Source organism: Lynx rufus, unplaced genomic scaffold (assembly GCF_022079265.1).
Source record: "Lynx rufus isolate CCGP_SWC_20201006 ecotype Redwood Valley unplaced genomic scaffold, mLynRuf1.p SCAF_7, whole genome shotgun sequence".
NCBI lineage: Eukaryota > Metazoa > Chordata > Mammalia > Carnivora > Felidae > Lynx > Lynx rufus.
Genome location: NW_025814889.1, coordinates 90569775 through 90591598, shown reverse-complemented (window position 1 = coordinate 90591598; position 21824 = coordinate 90569775). Strand labels below are relative to the sequence as shown.

The window sequence follows — 21824 nt, the reverse complement described above, 5'->3', positions numbered from 1 at the left end:
CAGACCTTGACCGACACTGAATTTGATGATATTACAAGTAAAAACTATCTCTCCTTTTACTTCATTTTTTACTGTTTTTCTTTTTTTTCTTAGAGAGAGAGAGAAAGAGACAGCGTGAGCAGGGGAGGGGGCAGAGGGGGAAAGAGAGAGAGACAGAGAGACAGAGAGACAGAGAGAGAGAATCCTAGGCAGGCTCCATGGAGCCTCACGCGGGGCTCAATCCCACAACCCTGGGATAATGACTTGAGCCAAAATCAAGAGTTGGACGCTCAAACGACTGAGCCACTCAGGCACCCCTTCATTTTTTTTGTATTCTAAGAGCTGGAAGATTTTTCATCTTCTACTCATCTCCCAATGCTTGTCTTTCTCAATTGGTTTGAATATTAATCTTCCATTTCTCACATGAGTCGCATATATTCCTCCCAGGTGGCTTGTTTGCCAGTTTTTTTAAAGTGTTTTTGAGCTATAGAAATGTAAAATATTTAGGTAATCCAAACATATATTTTTTTTTATTTCTGCCTTGGGAATCTTGTTTAGAAAGGCTTACCTCACCCCAATGTTATACAAATTTACCTTTATATTTTCCCCTAGGACTTGTATGGTCTTATTGTTAATATTTAAAATTTTTATTTAACCTAGAATTTTATTGGGGTGTAAGATACTGGGTTGTAAGATATTGAGGGTAGGATCTAAATTTATTTTTTAAATATTTAGCTGGTTACCCCAATACCACTTGTGGTACTTCATTGATTTGATTGGGTACTTTTTATATTTAGCATGTTCACATCTCTGAAACCTAGATGTGTCTATGATCAGTAAGTAGCATTTCACAATTTATATGGCAGGTTTTTTTCCTTGGTGTTGAATAATAATTGAATAATAATTCCTTCAATCAATGGCTTCTTAGATTTGATGAAACACAATATTTAATCGTATCCCTATTTCACTAAGAGTTTTTTTTTTAATTAAGGAATGTACTTTAAATTTTTATAAAACCTCTTCTGGGCATAATTACAATGATCATAGTTTTTCCTAAGATGTTCCAGTATTGAACTATCCATACATTCCTGAAGTAAATCTTACCTTGCCATGGCGTATTACTCATTCAACACACGGCTACATTTCTTTTACTGGTATCTTATTTAAAATCCTTACATCTAGGTCCCTCCTCCCCCAAGGTGGCTCAGTCAGTTGAGCATCTGACTCTTGATTTCAGCTCAGGTCATGATCCCAGGGTCATGGGATTGAGCCTCACATCGGGCTCCACACTGAGCGTGTAGCCTGCTTAAGATTCTCTCTCCCCCTCAGTCCCTCTCCCCTGCTCACACACACTCTCTCTCTAAAAAAATAAAATAAAATTAGTAAATAAAATAAAATCCTTATACCTGTTTTTATAATTCCATTTGGTCTATATATTTTCCTTGGAATATCTTTGTCAGGTCTTGGTTTTTGAGGCATTTTACATTGGTCAAAGAAGTTGGTAAGCTTTCATCTATTTTCTGCGATTGACACAGTTTGTAATTGCATAGGAGTAATGTTTTTACCTTTTTCTGTAAAAGACTAAGCTGGTTTGAGATAATTCGCAATTTTTTCTATGGTTACTGGTCAACTAAAGTATTATAACTCTCCTATAGTGAAATTTTGTATCTTACCTAATTAAAAAAAAGTTATGCTGAGATTATTAATTAGAATAGGAATACATAGCATATTACATTAATTTTTTTTTTCCATGTCTTTGGTTTTATCCAATTTTCATTCCTAGTGTTTGGGACCTATGTTCTTTTCTTTCTCCCTCTCTTTCTTGATTGGGCCTGAAAGAAATGGTCAACTTTATTGGTCTTTTCGAAGATCAACCCCTTGGTTTTATTTAATAGGTCTAATTGTTTTTATTTTTCAAGTTAATTTATCTGAGTGCTTTTAAGACCTTCTCCTTGCCTTTGATTTTCATCAGATTTGCTGTGATGTACCCAAATGTGGGTTTTTTGTTTTGTTTTGTTTTTTGTATTCACCCTGTTTCAGATTTATAGCACTTTTTAAATCTTGACTTGAGGTGGTTTTTTTTTTCCTCCATTTGGGAAAATTCTTGGCTATTATCTCTTCAAATATTGCTTCTTTCCCATTACCTGTTTCTTCCCTTTCTACGGCTGTAATATGTTATTCCTGAAACTGTAATTCTTGTATTAGCTTCTCAATAACTTTTCATTTTTTTTTAGCTCCCTTAGCTTCAGTCTGAATATTTTCTACTTACCTGTTTTTCTGTTCACTAATCCTGCTTTTTTCTCTTGTATTTATATTTCATGTATGGCATTTTTCAGCCCTAAAACTACTTTATACTTTAAAATAGATTCTAGTTCTCCAGTGAAATTCATTTTGTCATCTATTTTTTTTTTTAAATATGTTCATCAGAGTTATTTTAAAGTCTGTGTCTGATGACTTAAATATCTGGATATCTGGGCCATCTGTAGACCTGTTTCTTTTGTTAGTTTATTTCCCTTAGTCCTTCACTTTGGTATACCTGGTAATTTTTGATGAATGCCAGACATTGTGTATGAAACACTGGATGCTGGATAATGTCACCTTCTTTTATAGATGGTTCATCCTATCTTCTGATAGGTAGCTAGAGTGGGAAGGGGAAAGGGAAGATTACCTTAATCTAATCATGGACTTGAGGCTGGGCTGAAGGTTTTGATATATTTGGTTTCCCTTGCTTTGCACCCATAATTTGGTGTGCTGAAGCTTGAGAGAGCATATTGCTAAAATTCTAGGAATGTAAGAGTCAGTTGCTAAGTATAGGCATTATTAAAAATAAGTTATATAAATTAACAATTAAATAAATTATATTAAAAGCAAAAGTAATACTCCCAAACTCACCATTTCTAATTTTTTTTTTTTTACTAAATTTAACTGTTATCTGTGTTCTTTACATCTGTTGTAGGTGTATACAGAAAAATTATATAATGAATGGTGTTACTACGCATCTCTTTCCAACTCCACATTCAGTGAGGTCACATTTGTAGCTTGAAATATGGCCCATGGTAGAAGTATCTGCACACAGAAATCAGCAAACACTACAAATCAGAGCTTGACTGACTGTTCTTTTGGTTGTTAAGATCAGTTGTTCTCAAATGGAGGTGATTTTGCACCTCCCCACCCCCCCGCCCCTGCCCCGAGGGTATTTGATATTATCTGGAGAAATTTTTCTTTGTCAGCTTGTGGGGATGGGGTGGGAGGGCTGGGGAATGAGACTAGTGCTACTGGCATCTAGTGAGTACAGGTCAGGGATGCTGTTACACATCCTACAATGTATAAGGCAGCCCCCTGTAACAAAGAATTATCCAGTCCAAATGTCAATAGTGCCGAGGTTGAAACACCCAGGTCTGCTGGTATCTCTCCTTCTGAATGTCTGGCAATTCCCTGGAAGGAAAGGTGGGCACTTTACCCTAGTTTATTTTATTGTTATTGTTATTTCTCTAGCATTTTGAGTTGACTATTTAGTTCAGTTATTTTTAATCTTTCTTATATTTAATAATAAAAAATATTTGACTACGAACTTCTCTTTTGATACAGCTTTGGGTAGCTGACTCTTATTTTTTTTGTCACTTTTTGCTCTTTTAATGTTTCCTGGTATAAGGTTCCAGCCATAGACATTTCCATCTCTTCCTTAGTTGGGACAAATATGCCTTTGCAGCTGCAAGCAATTCTGTTGTTGAAATAAGCATCCAAAGAAAGTTCTATGAGTGATCTACAGAAAACACTTTAGAAAGTGTGGTAGGAGATAACAATTAGGGGAGTCTATCACCAAGTATCTATTTATACTTCCCCCATTCCAGTATCAACTTGAATCATTTAATTCTATAATTATTCTCGACTTAACTGGAATTAAACCATTTATCTCACAAATAGTTGAGTACCAAGGATAAGCAAAGTCCTGTGCCCCTGCACTGGGTGGAGATGTGGATTACAAAAATCCTAAATCATGACCTACTCTCTCAAAAGTTTATAGATTTGTTAAGGAGAGACTTTCAGCTAACTAATGTATTTAAACTCTCAGCTACTCATGTAAGTCACATTATTTGGGGAATTTAGAATCTATACTAAATTTGTTTTTTTTTGTTTGTTTGTTTTTTTAACGTTTATTTATTTTTGGGACAGAGAGAGACAGAGCATGAACGGGGGAGGGGCAGAGAGAGAGGGAGACACAGAATCGGAAACAGGCTCCAGGCTCTGAGCCATCAGCCCAGAGCCTGACGCGGGGCTCGAACTCCCAGACCGCGAGATCGTGACCTGGCTGAAGTCGGACGCTTAACCGACTGCGCCACCCAGGCGCCCCTAAATTTGTTTTTAATTATTCAGCAGGAACTAAAACTATTTTGGGTATGGATCACTAGGTCCAACGATATTATAAAACGTGGTAATGTTGGAATCAAAAGCAAACTATACTGACTTAATTTTGAGAACTTTAGATTTGCCTGCTGTTTATACTTTACCATGCAAATTTGCTTAAAGCTGCACAGTTTTTTTACAAACCTTACTTTTTATACTTGTATCTTTATATCTTTTACAGCATGCTTATGTAATTATTACATTTGCTACAGCAGTGCCATGAGTTAGAAAGGGTTGATACTATTTTCACCATTTTAAGATGAGAAAAATGAGATGGAACACTTAAGTAACCTGCGTATGGTTATACAGCAAGTCCACACGGGAACCTCCACCACCTTCCACCTGGTACTCTGGATGGCTTCTGCACTTGTGTTTGATAATGTGATGGGTTACTTATCCACATAGAAGACACACTGAGGACATGAATCTGAATGAAAATTTATGCAGTCTCCTTGAATCAGTGACCACGTTTTGAAAGAATTATTCTTTCACAGGAAGAGGCAGCTTTGTGGATGGCCTTGGAATCACTCGCTAAAACTTGCACATTATTTTTCAGAAGATGTCCTTCCATAGTTTCAAAATCTGTGAACTGTCATAATAATTACTCATTAATATTCTGGTTCATATTCATGCAAACAAGATAATTTACATGAATCATAGTTAAAACTTTGCCTACTGTTTTTCCCAGTTTAATCTAACTATCCATTCTAATTCATTAAGAAGAATCTAAGCTATTTCTGTCCATATTTGGAAAATGAATGAAAGAACTGGGATTGTGATGTAAGTAATAAAGGGCAAGATTGCTCTGCCCCCACTTTTCTTCTTGCAAAACACAGATACACACACACGCACCCAAACTCACTTCCAGCTATCCAGGGATTTTATGTGTAGGCATTGCTCCAAATCCTTTTTGTGTCAGGAAATGCAGTCATAATTACCTTTCAATATTGTTAAACTCTGAATCATGACTTGCTATAGTTTTCTGGTTTCTCAAATGGAGTTGTTCTTTGTTTTATGTATGCTTTTATGCTACTTACGCTTTTCTTTCTTGTCTTGTCTTTCTTTCTTCCCCCACCCCCACCCCCACCCCCAGCGGTTTAATGAGTCAGGCATTAGCAATGTTTTTTTGCTCCCTATCTTTGCCAGTAGCTCCAGGAAGTACATTTCTTTCAATCTAGCTGTGGTCTTGCCCTAAGCTTTCAGATGAAATGTAGATAGAAAAGTTAACTCCCTCTGTTACAGATACTTGTCCTGTAAATCACTGTATGTGGGGACAAGACAGGAAGGGTCAATGGGATGAGAGAAGTCAATTTTACATTCTCTTCAAAATAATATATGAGTTATGTAGATATAACTCCAGTTTAAGCCACTATTCAGAAATCTAGTTCATTTCAGAGCGGTTTCATTGTACTGGAAAGTTTACTTGGATTAAGGATTTAGAATGAGGTGAAGGGCAATTCGAATCTTCTAAATTCAAGTTAAATGAACTTTGTTAAAGGTTAGAAAACATTTGCTGGAATCATGAGCAATTTCTAGCTAGAGTTCATAAAAAGAAAGCTAGAAGTTAAGTTCCTATTACTCTTCCTGGTAGGATTCCATAGTGACCGGAATGGTTTATGAATAAATACTATACGGATAGCATTTTAAAGGGTCGAGAGAATAGGATTTGAATAGACAGTAAGAATGGAAAATGCCCCTCCCTTTTACATCTCCTCCACTCACAACCACAACACACACATGTGCCCATATGCACACAGGCACACCCACAGACACAATATTGTAGCAGAAGGGGAAAAGTTTATGTGGAAAATCTCCTTTAATGCTAAGTGGAATAGCATCCGTGGAATAGCATAGCTGAGTAAATTGTGTGTGGCACCGAACTGGAATTTCTTCAGTGAAAGGGCTTATGTTCTTAAAGAGTTGAAAAACTGCTTAAATTTTCTAGTAGCCTAGAATAAAATTGCACAGGAGGCTCATGTGAAATGTAGCATGTGTGAATACTTTGGCAGCAGAGTTCCATTTGAAATGTAGCAACACAGCTGAAGCAGTGACTCATCACACTAATATCTACTGTTAGCAGACAGACCCCCTCTCAGAAAGCCTGTACTTTCTCACATTGTAAGGAGCTTCTTAGGCTGTTGTGATAGTAGGATATGTTCCCGAAACTTTGTCAGGCCACTTGACTTTAACATTTGTTGAATATCGGCCATACGCCTTTTCCTGTATTCAGTTCTTACACCTGTTCGGTTTTATTTTGCCCCTTTTCATAGGTGATAAGGCTGAGGTCACACATCTGGGCTAATATTCAGTTGGTGCCACCAGTTGCTTTTAGCCCTTGCCTGTTCTGAATTTTTGGTGAAGGGGCACCTGGGTGGCTCAAGCAGTTAAGCGACTGATTTCGGCTCAGGTCGTGATCTCACAGTTCATGAGTTCAAGCCCCTCATCTGGTCTATGCTGACAGCTCAGAGCCTGGAGCCTGCTTCAGATTCTGTCTCTCTCTCTCTCTCTCTCTTTCTGCCCCTCCCCTGCTCTCTCTCACCCTCTCTCAAAAATAAATAAACATTAAAAAAATTTTCAAGATAGAAGGAAAAGACATTTAAGATAGCTCATGTCAGGGAGCCCGGGTGGCTCAGTTGGTTAAGCATCGACTCTTGACTTTGGTTCAGGTCATGATGTCACAGTTTCATAAAATTCTCTCTCTCCCTCTGCCCTTCCCCGCCTCCCCCCCTCCCCCCGCCCCGCTCCACCTCTGCTAGTGCTCTCAAAATAAATAAATAACATTAAAAAAAAGAAAAGATAGCTCATGTCAGTTGGCCTCAGCTTCTCAGAAATGTATAGAGAGAATTCAAAAAAAGTGGTGAAAATCTGGAATACAGTTACTTGAGAAAATGTAATGGGGGCGGTCAATGTGAAAATAAAATGACCTTCAAGTTTCAATAACTAGAATCCTGCCCATGAACCCTGCTGCTGTTCTACCTCACAGATGCTGAAAGGCCTGATGGCTTCCTGGACATTACTACATCTTCCTGCCAGGATTCCAAGGGACTTCCCTAAAAACAACCAGTGTGAAGCTGAGTCCTTACTGATGGCCTGCCATGATGGGTCTATCTACCTTTGGTTCAGCCCTCCCTGGATTGGAATGGTCTTCAACTGTCAATTCAACTACTACAACGAAGAGCAGATTTTTCAAGGAACTGAGGTGGGCGCGTGGGTGGGCACACGCACGTGTGTGTGTTCCATTCATTCCATTCATTTCTATTCAGGAAAATAACGAGACTAGAGTGACCAAAATAAATTATTAAAACTTTATCTTCCTTTAATTCTTTACCTTTCTTCTTGCCTAAAAGTTTGAGTGTTACTATTCTAAATCTATTTGTATACTGGTATGTGATCTTCTCAAAGCATTTATCCTCTCTCAGTTTCTTCAACTGTAAAATGTGCTGTTGTGATGAAGATTAAAAAGCTGAATTTACATAAAGCACTTATAACCATGCCTGCCATATTAAGTGCTATGTAAATGTTAGTTCTTGTATTATTTATTATTATTATTATTATTATTATTATTATTATTCATGACCCTGTATAAAATGAGCTGTTTATTCAGTGAGAGGCCTGATAAGTTAATGCATACAGAATAAAAAGTATCCTATATGTTTCTTCCAAGTCTTAAACAAAATTATTAGGAGTTGATTATACATGGATAATGCTGAGGTTTATTAGCTACCAAGGAAAAAAGTTTCCACTGAGGCTGTCATACCTTTATTGCCTTCTCTTTTCACCCCCAGAAATCTATCTTCTACCCTGTTGTGGCTTACTTCCCATTTTCATCACGCTACTGACTTATCTGAAATTTCTCCATAACCCATCTAACAAAGTTTAGACATGAATCTGACCAAGAAACAAATACTTAGTGATTATTACATGCTAAGGGCTAGAGATAGAAGTATGAGTAAGGCCTGGCCTTGCTGTGGGAGTTCCCTTACTAGTGGGCAGACAGGCATATAGACAGGTAACTGCAAAACAACATGGGAAGTACATGGATGGAGGTGGACACAAGGTGTCGTGGGAGCAGAGATAAAGGACACCAAAGTTCACCCTGGAAGGCTGAGTCTGGGCTTCCTAGAGGAAGAGATCCCAGGGCTTAAAGGGTTTTAGTAGGAATTTAAACGTCCTCTCTGGTATCTCAGGGCCTTCTTAATTGGTCCCTTCTAACCCTCCAGCCAAATCTCCCACTACTCCCAACATAACTCACCTCCCCACTCCTACTGGACCAGTCTCCTGTTTCCTTGCAAAATCCACTTTTGACCCTATCTCCAATTCTTCTTCTCCATGGCATTCTCTATCAGGCATCCTCCACCTGGAAAAAACGAAACCCTTCTCTGCCTGGTAAAGTGTGGTCTCATCAACTCTGCCACAACTGGTCCAACTTTGATGCAGTCACATAACCCTCCTATTACACATGAACGCATTTCTAACAGACACATCCAGATAGACAGTGGCATTATTTTTCCATATTTTATCATTGTTCATTCTGTTTTTCCTATCACTCCAACAAAACTGTAAGTACCTTAAGGAAAAAATAGTTCATAAATTTATTTTATTTGTTCCACAACACCTGGCAAAGTGTCAGCCAAAGCAAATATAAGTGGTCAAAAATACATTCTGAATTACATTATTTCACCAATGCCTTCTCTGGTTTATCTGATGTGCAATAAATTCATTTTATGAAATTTTAGAAGTTCAAATAACCAGAGGGGAGAACATTCTTACTTCTGTCGGCTAATTTACTAACTGAAACCCAGGAATACTACATGAGAAATAAACTAGGTTGGTAGAGTTTGTGTATGTGAAGAAAATGTGAACCATGGAATAAATTACACATTTGGTTTATACGCAGTCCGTGAATAAGGTTCTTGTACTTGGTAAGCAGTAAGAAAGCAGTATATTGTTGAAAGGGAGCATACTCAGGGTAGAGCACAAGTTTGAAAATGAAAGGAGAATAATTGAATGGCCTTTTTTGTAAGGAAATATTATGTATACAGATATTAGTCAAATGAAAGAAGAGAATTATACGCATGTGAATGCACATGCACATACACTATGAATACTGATAACAGAAATGGCAACTGGGAAAACAATCTTTTCACATTGCTAATGCTTGGGCATTTTCAAATTCAGCACTTCTTTCTTTATTTTACCTTATTTTTTATCTGTTTCCCTCACACTATTATTTCTCATGTTGTTACTTTATTTGGTCTCTTCTGCCCCATCTTCTTCCCTTACTCCCTGCTCCCTAACAATCAAACAAAAACCCCATACACTTTCTCACTCACACACCCCTTTGGTTCCTCGCACCTTGTGTCCAAAGTATGAAACCAACTTGAGATTCAACAAGTTGTCTGTTAGTGATGCCATTAATTCACTAAACTAGTGAGTGGCCTTCAAACTTAGTCATGAAACTCAATAAAAGAATTTTGGGAAAACACATATATTGGGATATATATGTGTGTGTGTGTGTATAATCTGGGAAAATATGTATTTGTATATATACATTCTGTGCTTTTTATCAATTTATTGCCTCTCTGTCCTCTAGCCTTCCCTACTCTGCTAAAAGGGAGCTGGGACCTTTAAACATTTTTTTCTTTGTCAGCTAACATGATAGTAAACTTTGTCAGCAGAGGGCACAGGACAAAGACCGCGGAAGAGCAAGGTGTGTTCCCCTCCTAGTTTCAGGATGTTTGCTCAGCAGGCTCCTGCAGAGCATGTGGCTTCTCTAGCATCTGGCTTTTGCAGGGCACGTCGCTTCTCTTCTTCTGGGCCCTTACTGTGTAGGTAGCTTCTCCAAAGCCAGGCTGCTGCAGAGTGAATGGCTCCTGCCGCAGCCGGCCCCTGACAGACTGCTCTCCCAGCACCCGGCCTCTGCCCCACACACCACTCTTCTGGTGACAGCCTCCTACAGCACAAGCAGCCTCTCTGGTGCCAGGTGCTGCCTTCAGGGCCAGGAATCAGCAGCACCTGGCAGCCAGCAGCTTCCCGTGGCGCCCCCCCACCCCCAACCCAGGTACTTTTGCAGTGGAGTATCTACAGTGAGATACCTCCCTATACACAGCTTTCCCCAGCACTTCAGAGGGCAGATTTCCAGAAAGTCGCACAGTCATGGCACTGCAGTGATTTCTCTATTTTAGGTACAGCCATGCCCTCTCCAATAAGACCCAGATCTCAGCCCCTGGGAGAGGAAAGTGGGGAGCGGGGCACACGGGGAGCTTTTCCCTGGGCTCTATCTCAGCCCTAGTGGTCATGATTCCTTCTTCTATTTGTGAGTTCTGTATTCTCTAGAATTTCTATTTACTCCCTGCCAGCCAATCCCTCATTACCCCAATCCTCTGTTGGAGTAATTCTTTAAATTATACTTTTCCTGTTCAAATTACTGTGTGGTTTACTGACATATACTCCCTTATATATTTTAAAGTAACCGCTAACATTTCTTATCAAAATTTCAATAAGTGAAAAAATAAGTGACTTTTCTGGTGTCTGTAAATAGATTACATGCTTAAAATACATTTTTGTCAAAACCTTAAAAAGCTACATATTTAGATCATCTAGGAAGTGAAAAAGTCCACCATATAACTTCATTGGCAAAGGTAGTCCTCTCTGTTGTATCAATCAATCAAATCAAACTATCAAAAAAAAGAGTTTCATTTTTAAAATTTAAAGAAATATGTGGATACGTATTCTCAGGGCAACCATCTCACTTAAGGAGACAGGTAGAAAATGAATAGACAGACACCAGATAACAGATGGAGAGAAAGATAAGCAGATAGCAGTCTTACCAAAACTGTCATTTTGCTTGATGCCTTAGAGATGCTATCCCAGGACAATAAATCATAGTAAGATTTGGGATGGGTGAAAGGTATGATATCTTCTGTAAAGCAGGAGAAGGGGATTATGATGAAGGAGATAGGAAGAAAGAGGCAGCTGACCACAGACTCTCTCATGCACATGAGTTTCAGGGACGCATACATACAGAGGCTGAGGACCAGAAAATTGATTCCCTCAAAACTGTCTGTGCCCTGTGGCCCCTGGAAAGTGTTGGTGGACACCGTGCTGTCTCCAGTATGAAGACGGCAGCACTAGACCAATGAATGAATGCATTCTATAATAAAGGCTAAAGCATTCCCCCCACCTTAAATTGACAAGATAAGAGGAAGCATACAATTTAAAAATAGGGTGAGGGAGAAATAGAATAAAAATATTAACCCATATTCCTTAGAAACTTAGAAAAATTAAAGGTTTCCCTACAAGAATGCTAAAGGAAATAATAATGTCACATCAAATAATAATAATAATAATAATAATAATAATATATAATAATAATAATAATAATAATAATGTCACATCAAATGTGAAACTCCTTGAATCTCACCAGTACCTATGTTTAAATAAAGGTTTTCAGTATTTGTGACTCAAAATCTCACATGGGTTAAATCCTTCATTTATAGTGGTTCTGTTTCTTATTTAAAACAGTAAGCTCTCCTTAGATCCACTACTCTACCGAATCACATGATACGGAAAGAGATGGGGAATCTTAAACAAAAGGCAAAGGGGATGTGGCCAATTTTTACCATTTGGGATATTAACAAGTTTAACATGGCTCAGCAACTATCTTAAGTGTTATATCAACTATTATGACACAAGCTAAAGGTGTTGAAATATAAAGATGTGTGTTTTCTGAGAGGAAATGGGTGACAATTTGAAGGGCTGGTTTTTTTTAACATGAAGAATAAATACATAAGAATTCAGAACAGATTCTCAACCAACACTAATGTGCAATAAGGTTTATGCAAGTTAAGAAAGGTTTTAAACTTTTTAAAAAAATTTCAAGGAAACTACTGTTTCCTGTTATTTCTGGAAAATCTGTAAATGCAAGTGCTTTAAAAGGGAAACATTTATGGAGAGATATTAAGTATGTTTTACATGCTACACGTATCAGATTCTTGTTTGTTCAATTCCCCTAAGAAATTTGTAATTTTGCTTTAAATAAATGGCATTTACCCTCAATTAAGCTTTCTGTCTTTTCATTCCCCTAAATCAGCATCCCGGTGGGAAGTACAGGGCTTCTAGGATTTTCTACACCTAGATAAATAAATTTTGGTGAAGATTTTCCTCTCTTGAGTAAGATCCATAATCTCCAGAATACACTGTCTGAATTAACGATTTGGGTGAAAAAGCCTATGCACTGCTTGTTTCATAGGAAACTACAGGGAATCTTTAAAATAAAGATTGTGGATCAGTGCAAAAACTGTCAAAATCACATTACATAATCTGTTTACATATGTACAACTATCTGTTGGAAGTCCCATGTTACTTTTGATACAGGTACTGCACTTCCTCGCAGAAGTAGGAGTAATCAACTAGGTGGCTATCACTCAATCTGAAGGATGCACACGAAGAACTTTCACCACGGCCCAATCAATAAATTCAGGGCCATCACTTGATAACAGAAAAATCAACAACTATATAAGTGTTTCTATGCCCACCAAAATCTCTTTCATAGCCCTTGTAAGCACCATGGTTAATTGCGATGAACAAGTTAACACTGTGAATTTTAAAGGTCCAAACAGTGCAAAGTCAGCCAGCCCAGCAAGCTGGTAATTTATTATGAAAGTCAGTAATTACTCTTGTGGGGAGAAAACAGAAATAATAGAAATAAGAGAATTTAGTAGTATGAAGATTCTTTTTTTTTTTAGCAGTACTATAAAGATTTTAATGTGAATGAGCAATAACTAGCTTGTTACCATCTGTGAACTGTCCATATCCATAGGTTTTTAACATACTTACTTGAACAATGGAGTTCCACAAACGACACATTTATATATTCCAGGATCTTTGTGATGTGTATATTCTCCTTCGAAGGCACTGATAAACAAATACACAGGGCATTAAAACAATTAAACAAAGTTCGCATTATTTCTTATAGAATGTATTTGCTTAAAATAGATTTCTCTAATAAATCTTTCAAGGGCTTTTTGTCCTAAAATGAGAACAGACCAAACATATGGAAATCTGAACATTACTAATATACTTCAAATCTATATAATAAAATGTGCATATAACTACTCCAAACTAGTGCAAGTTAAATAAAAAAAAAAAAACAACTCAAGCCATCTAGTTATGTAATGCTTAGAAAAAATTTTTGCTATTAAAAAAAAAAAACAGCTTGTAGTTCAGATTCGCAGAACAAAACATTACTACACAAGATTTCTGCCTACTCTACAGTGTCCAAGAGTGTATACCCCAAAATGCAGAAGGGTCCAAGACTTCAAGTGGAAGGAGACTTATTTTTTGGTTTGAAAAGGAATATTGCAGCTTTAAGGGAATATTTTTCTAAGTTAACAATCTTAAAGGCTAGGAGGTCATTCCACTAATGCAAATCAGCTGTGCTAGCCCAACAAAAAGTCTATGTGCTCTGCAGCTTGTTTTTATTATCCTTTCACCCTCTTTATGAGGTCCAATTTTTTTATAAACAGAATTTTTAAGAATGACCTAATCTCTAGTTGTTTGTGTGCATTCAATCATTTTGCTCGTCATGTACACAACAGGACGGGCAGAGGTCCTCCTGGGCTGAGACTGAAGCCCACCGTCGGCTCGTTGTGTGGTGAGGGTAGACTCTGTCAGAGATTCAACATTTGGCAAACTCAGTAAACAGTATATACTGTGACAGGAAGAGAGTGTTGCCTATTAACAAGGACCCCATGTGTGGTAAAGAGCTCTTTCAGTTCATGAATGAAAACAAGAAGTTACATCATTAATAAATTTGGATCAGAGGTAAGTCACGGCCTTATGCCAGCCTCCATGGTATAAATTAAACAACAAAATGGTTGGACCTTGGCAAGTTACCTTTGAGCTGGAATCAGCTGAGAGAGACTTTATTCACTAAAAACGTCTTGGAAGTGAACAGACTCTTTTTTCAGGACTTAGGGCGAATTTCCAAGGACCAAAGCCATGTGAGGGCAGTTATTGAAAATTTTTGACATTCCAACCACAAATGAGCCAATAAATACTTTCTCCACATGTGCTTCAAAAAGAAATTGGAGTGGGGTAGAAAGGAACTAAATTATGCTACCTTCTTTTTGCAGCCAAAACGTCTATACTTACAATGGCCACCTTCAAAATTTCAGCGTCCTGGCATAGCGCCATGTCCCTCGTGGTTTTGCTTACTGTGATGTCTTCCCCAAAAATGTACCTAACTCGCTATTACTTCCACACATTTTGTAGTAAACTAAAAACAGGCCCTTAATAAAAGCCTTGTGACTTTACATAAGATAGAGTGTTCATTGAATGGGGGAAAGAATAAATAAAACTTAGTCTTCACCTAAACAGTACCATTTTCAACCTTTTCAAGGATACCAATTTGTAGATGTTAGCAAAGAGGTGTAGCATTCTTTAAATTAAATGGCAAGGAACAGGATTCAAAGCGGGGGGTGGGGGCGGGGTGAAGAAAACTAGCTCTTAATGTAATGACCTTTTCTCGCAGCTCATCTTACCTTTCGGTCCCTTTCTCCTGAGTGACATGGTACTGCAGGGGTGTCAGCCGCTTCCTTAGTTCCTGCTGGGAAAAGACCACCTTACAGTTCTTTTTATCCCTACATGACCCTGGAAAAAGAGAGGACATGGGAGAAGGAGGCTTTTTAGCTTGGATCCCGAATGCTTGCTTTGGCTGGCCGCCACAGCCCAGCTTTAGCAGTCACTGGTCAACCACCAGACCAGCCCCTCACGCACCAAACTTACTTCAACGCAGCTGACTATTTCTCTCCGTTTACAGAGAATCCTTCTCAAGGTTCAGGTGATTCCATGGGAGCACTGACAAGGTGCTAGAGCCAAGGATACCAGCATGTGATGGTAATGACTCACTGAACATTCACAAAGATGGTAGTACATCCTTTACGTCTCCTGAAACCATGACCTTCTTTTTTCAAATAAATTCCAAAAGCATAACTCCATTTATAAGCATTTACACTGTATATATATAAGATGATGGGCATATTCGGTTAAATAATAACTCCCCATTCAAAAACTTTGCAACTCAGTAGAATAGCTGGAAACTGTCATTTAATTTCCATTCTGGGTGATTTAAATACCATCCTATTTTTTTTTTTAACCCTGAAGATGCATTTTTTCCCGTGACAAGGAATTGCTGTTCTCTGTGATTGTCAGATACTGCACTAGGTTCTGTGGAGCCCTTAAAAATGAATGTCTTTTAAAGATTGTATCTTACCAGGTTAAGCAGGCAGCAAGAAAATTTTAATAGACTCCAGAAGGCATTGACACTAATGTAGATTCAATAAGTTCCAAAGAAAAGGTGAGAAAAATAGGGAGGGGGGAAAGACAAAGAGAAGAAGAAAAGTGAATGTGATTTTACTTACAGACCTACATCTTCTGTTTGCAAAGTGTATCTAGGAAGACTTCACTGAGTATATTTGAATGGTGAAATGATTTTAATGTGATTTTAATAACAATGGCATCTTTTATTTCAACCTATACAGACTGCAGTAAAATGTTCAGACAACACCTGTTTATACGTAGTATTTTATTTTACCTACACAAATGAATTGGAAAAGAAATATAACTCTGAGACAGGGCAACCCTTACTCACTGCAGTCAAATTGCTTTTTTTTTTTTTTCCTTTTGTCATCCATCACAGTGGGAAAAAGGCTTGCAGTTGGCCCCATGTGCAAAAATCTCTTATCACGTTTTGAAGTTACTGAAAGAAAGCTTGCTTCGTTCCCTGAATACTAAACTCAACTTCTGTGAAATAAAAAGGAATTCTGATTTAGAATAGAAACGTTTTCTACTTCTTTTACTTGTCAGTCCCCCAATGTCATAGTATGTGAGATCACTGAAATTAAACCAGGACAAAACTGACTAACCAGTTACCCTGATTGTGAGATTGAAGAAGCAGATCAGCTTCCAGGATCAGGGCCACCAAGATAGAGTGGTTGATTCTCTATGAGAAAATACAGAGGCGGGAAGAGAGCTAAGGAGAGCCAAAGAGAAAGTCGCACCTTGGAGCAGGCCTGTGGGTTGTCAAACAGCGCCTCTCCTGACCTTCCACAGAGCACGCTGGCCCTGCTCTGGCCTGGAAAGATCCACAGGAACAGCTGGCATATCACTAATGGTGTGCTGGTCTCTCATCTCAGTGGAACCCATATTATACTAGGCTTTATCCAAACACCTACTCCTTACACTTGTACTATTTCCAAGGGGTAGATGAGAAGTGTTTGTCCTGTCAGAACAAGCCTCTCCAGAGCCTGAGTGCTGAGCTGCTCTTTGTTACGTATCAGTTGACTGGGATAGCTGAGTTTCTGCTCCGTTCACTCTAGACTTCTTAAAAATTATTATTTTTTTTTTTGTATTTCTTTATCAGTTGGAAGGGTTGTACCTTTGTGGATTTTGTTAGACTAACTGCATGTCTAACGTGACAAAATCTACTGCTTAAAAGTATTCCGTCCAGTGGCATGGTAATTAAAATCTATACAACTAGAATTAAACAATGCTGTCCAAAATATTTTTGTTAATATATGTTCATTCATACAAAAAGACCAATTGTGTTCCCAAAGTTGAGAGAACTAAGCTACCCATCTGTATGTCATTTAGTACAAGAGAAGCAAACTGCAGGTTTAAATTACATGGTATTGGATTGCAATTTCCTAACATTGGATGCTTTTCTGCTTTTTTACCTTGAGTCATTTACTAAGGAGTGTTCATAAAAAGTAGCTTAAAGCACAGATGCTTGCAAATCGTTTAGGCAAAGATGTTTCTCTCTTTTTCATTCTCCCTCTCTCAAAAAATCTCCCTTTTCTGAAGAAAGAATAAAATTGTTGGTCAGTATTGACGAACCATGTCAAGCATTTGTACAGAGAGAAAAGGTAAAATTGAAAACATCTGATTGAAGTAAATAATACAAACATAAAAGCTTTAGTCGTGAATGAAGGGTATTGAGGAGACCTTATTTCATAGATTAGAAATTACTTTTGATCTAAACATTCTTAAAAACAGATTGTTTTCCACTATGAACCATCTCATTAACTGTGCTACAGAGACCTCGTTTTAATGGCAAGCTCTGAAAGGGTGCTGCTGTACTCTTTTGTCAGACCCCATCTGATTTGGGAGGGGGATAAAGATTTCATTCCAGCTTTCTTTGTTTGTCTTTCAAGAACCACTAAAGCAGCATTCACACAAATTTTGTAGGAATGTGCCCTATGTCATAGCCTACAAATTATTTGGTTTTGGTGCACTTAAAGGTCATCTTCCAAATTAGCAAAATTTTCCTATATCCTGGCTTTTCAACCTTAAATATAAATATTGTTTCCTAACTGTAAGTGAGGTGTTGTTTTTTTTTTTTTTTCTTTAAGAAATGCTAGTGCTTATTTAAAGTTGTCAAACTTTGTACGTTTTCATTCTTTGGTCATACCACGTGCTCAAAATAATTAGGCTTTTAAAGTGTACCTAATAGCAAAAAGAAGGATATGTAGACTAGAACAGCTATTGTGATTTTATATTAAACAACCCGGTGAGCAGTTAGTCAGATTTTAATCAATTTCTTGCCACATAGTTTAATAATACACTTCCTGGACAATTGAAAGCTCTACCATTACATTAGCTCTTCCAGCATCATAACTGAAAACTGACATGTATAAACACAGAAAGGCTTCTCTTTTGTCTCTGATCTCCCTTCTCCCTCTCAGACTCACTTCCCTGAAGTCATATGGTGCCACTGTTAATTTTGAAGAAATTATTTCATTTTGAAATTCTACAATAATTCATTGGATGGTTTCCCTTTACTATCTTCACTTAGGAACTGTAATTTTCTTATTACACAGGGTAATTTAACATTAGTATTATATGACATCTGTTCAATGACCTCTAAATTGGCTTAGAAGTATGTTACGGAAAGATTTTTCCTTTATTTAAATGTTTAATAGAGTACTTTGAAGGCACAAGTGAGGCTGTGTGTATATATATAACTGCAACACAAAGTATATTGGAGAGGGTGACACTGCCACTTTGGTATCTAATCACCACACCATTCCCTACAGAGCAACTTTGGTATAGATAAAGATCCATCTTGAACACCCTTCAAGGGTATTTATTTACTGAAAGACGCCCAAATTCTCTTTTATATTAACGCTTGTTCCATTGAGGCTTGCTGCCTCAGAGCCAGTATTATCTTGAAGCTCCAATGGAAAGCTCTTGCTCTAAGTAGAAACAGACTTTCAGCAGAACTCATGTTCTGGCTCTGCCTGCTTCCCACTCATGTGACCTTAGGCAAGTCGGTCTCTTAGCCATGTACTGACACCCTCACAGGCCTGCTGTAAGGATCACGGCAATTATCGCTTAGCAAACACTGTCCGAGTAAATGCAATATCACATTATCGTTCTGAATACAGTAAATTCTGAAGTCAAAAATGTATTCTGAAAGGTAGCCAGGTCAAGTATTTCCGCGTGCTGCAGTATCTTATTCGTAATTATTTTTTCTATAATAATTCCCTTAGAACAGTATTTTTCTCACAAATTGTCTTTAAGAATGATTAAAATAAGAATTAAAAGAAAACTAAAATTTGAGTATTTACTATGTGCCAGGCACATTTCTAAGCATTTTTACATAACCACATTTAATCTTCTCAATAATTCTAAAATATAGATATCATGCTCATTCTGCAGATACGAAAACTGAGGCTCAGAGAGGTTGTAACATAACTTAATAGGGACAAACAGTAAATAAAATTATCAACTCAAACCAGGGCTCTCTGACTGCAAAGCCCATAGTCAATATTCTGTGAGGAAAAATTATGCTACAACATTCTTCTTTCTTCTTAAATTATGCAATAACTTTTAGCTCCAAAACTACCACTAACAAGATAATAAAGGAGAAAAGTAATAACTGCCTCAGTACATCCAGAAAAATACCTTTGTCTGCTAGCCAATGTCTGTTTTCCCTGTGTTCATTCCTTCAACATAGGGTCAGTGACAAGGTTCAAATGGGATTCTCACAAAGTCTATAAAACGTTGAAAGGCTTTTTAACTTCCTGTTAAGAAGTAAATCAGATCTGTTACCTAAGTCTTAGAACACTTTTAAGTCATAAATCTTACGTTCAGTGTGAAAAATCAAAACAAAACAAGACCTAAAGATCCCATAACTTTAATTTTGGTTCTAGGATCAGAAAAAAAAAAATGAAACTATTAAATATTTCCCCAAGATGATAAATAAATAAAAGATGACAAGAGCATCTTGTTTTGCTTTGACCTTACCGGGTTTAAACAGTAAAATTCATGTTAAAATAGCTTGCTACTATATTTCAAAGTAGTATACTCTGATTTTCATTACAACGTTCAATTTTCTGTTGGTTATGAGTCTGTCATATTGGAAAGCTGAAAACTATCCGGATATGATAGTGTTAGAAATTTCTAAATTAAGTGGGCATTTATAAAAGCCAAATCTGGCCCATTTTTAGAAGAGAATGCAAAATGTATTCCATGAACCACTTTTTCATATTTGTTTGTCTGTTTTGCATTCCAATAACCAATAAAGGAAATGTCAAGCACAGGGAAGAAAAGCTTCCATGCTAGCAGAAGCATACCCAGTTCTGGTTTTTCTCTCCAAGTGGACCTACACAAGAAGAACATTCCCAGGATTAACATGCAGTCATGACACTTTTGCTACAACTGTGGCTTCCATGAAACTAGGGCGGCAGAGCTTACTTACAGGGACACTGATCCAGCGTTTTTTTTCTTACTATTTTTTCAAAGTCATCAAAAGTGTTGACTGTTAACACAGTGCCAGGTACTGTGCTAAGTAAAATATATTCAATAATTCCTTCAGTAACTATTAAGCACCTACTATATGCTGGCATTATTCTAAATACTTAGGATATACCAGTGAACAAAATAAAGATCCTGTTCTCATGGAGCTCCCACGAAAGCAGCAGGGGTAGGGGAAGATAAAGAAAAACACAATGAAAACAAGTGAGTAAACTGGATAGCCTCTTAGAAGGTGGTTAAGTACACAGGAAGGAAAAAAGCTAAACTGAGCACAGCAAAGACTGGGAATGCTAGAAGTTAAGGGCTATAACCTTAAGTAGAGTGGTCAAAGTTGGCCTCACTGAGAAGATGATATTTGAGCAAAGTTCTGAAGGAAGGGAGGAAGTTGGTTGTACAGACATCAGAGGGAAGGGCCATCTGAATACATGCAGGACAGGCCCAATGCAAAAGATGGATATGCTAAATTAATGCTCTCGCGGTAGAGACAACATACATGGTAAAACCTGAATGTGAATGGAGCAGAAACCAACAATTTAAACATGCGAAGTAAATGTTTTTAAAACCAGGAGATTTACAATTGACGTATCAGGCCAGGCGTTGTCTGGCATCACTTCTTACTCCCAAGAGAAAAATGTTAGTGAATGTCCCTTTTAGCAAAGTACTATCCTCAAAATAGCTCTCAGAGAGTATCTGTCTGGCTGAACTTTGAACCCAGCATCGGACTGCAGCCTCTGCTAATTTGCTCTGTGTAATTAATGTCATCCCTTTCAGACTACAGATTGTCATTCCAACCTGGAGTCATGTGTAAGAGGATACTCAGATGTTTTTCAGTGATAAATTTTTGATGGACCCAGACAGCAAAATCCTATGGCCAAACAATGATGCTTTTACCCTCCTGGAACACCCCAGTCACTCTCCCCTTCAGAGTGTTCTTGTAGGTGATGTCAGGGAATATCCATAACTAAAAAGAGTATAAAATTTGTACCTCAACTTGGTTTCCATCTTTAAAAAAGATACTTAGTTTCTACACTTAGGTTCAGTTTAATTTTATCTATCCTCCAAGTCCTAAATATAATACAGAGAAAATAAAATTCCAGGTCTTAGGAGTCAGAAAGCAAGACAATACTTTCTTCTTAAGTTAAAGATTTTTTTCTTTTCTATATGTGAGAAAAATCATGTCTTTGTCATAGACGTTATCGCATTTCATGCCTTCTCACTGCTTTTCTATTACTTCACATAAGACAGTTCTACACATCAGTTTCAGTTATATTCTACTGATGCATGCGCAGAGTTCTAATTAACATCAATGGACATTATAAGCATGCCAAAGCAATATGCCATTTTAAACTTCTTGAATTAAACAAGACCATATGTTTTAGTGGAGCATAGTTGAATGATAAAATTAGTCTTCTGGTTTCCATACTAAAGGTTTGAATAGATAAACAGAGAATATACTTTCAAGCAAGTTTTCCTTCCAAGTCTACCTACCTTAATAAATTAATCCCTACTCTGATAACTCCATTCCTCTGGATACCCTTAGTACCAGTGCATTTACTCTGCGAGGTGCTGTTTACATAGGCTAAGATAGCATTTTACAATTATTCTCAAATGCCTTCAGGCAT

At 37.5% G+C, this 21824-nt stretch overlaps 1 protein-coding gene across 1 annotated transcript in view; it reads right to left on the bottom strand.

Annotated features, from left to right (window-relative positions):
- Positions 1-21824, bottom strand: part of MSRB3 (methionine sulfoxide reductase B3) — a 137998-nt gene that overhangs the window by 105046 nt on the left and 11128 nt on the right. The window contains exons 2-3 of the mRNA XM_047064855.1: positions 14928-15036; positions 13222-13299 (exon numbers count right to left, since the gene is read on the bottom strand). Coding sequence (XP_046920811.1) covers positions 13222-13299; positions 14928-15036 — 187 coding nt within the window. The remainder of the gene's footprint in view (positions 1-13221; positions 13300-14927; positions 15037-21824) is intronic.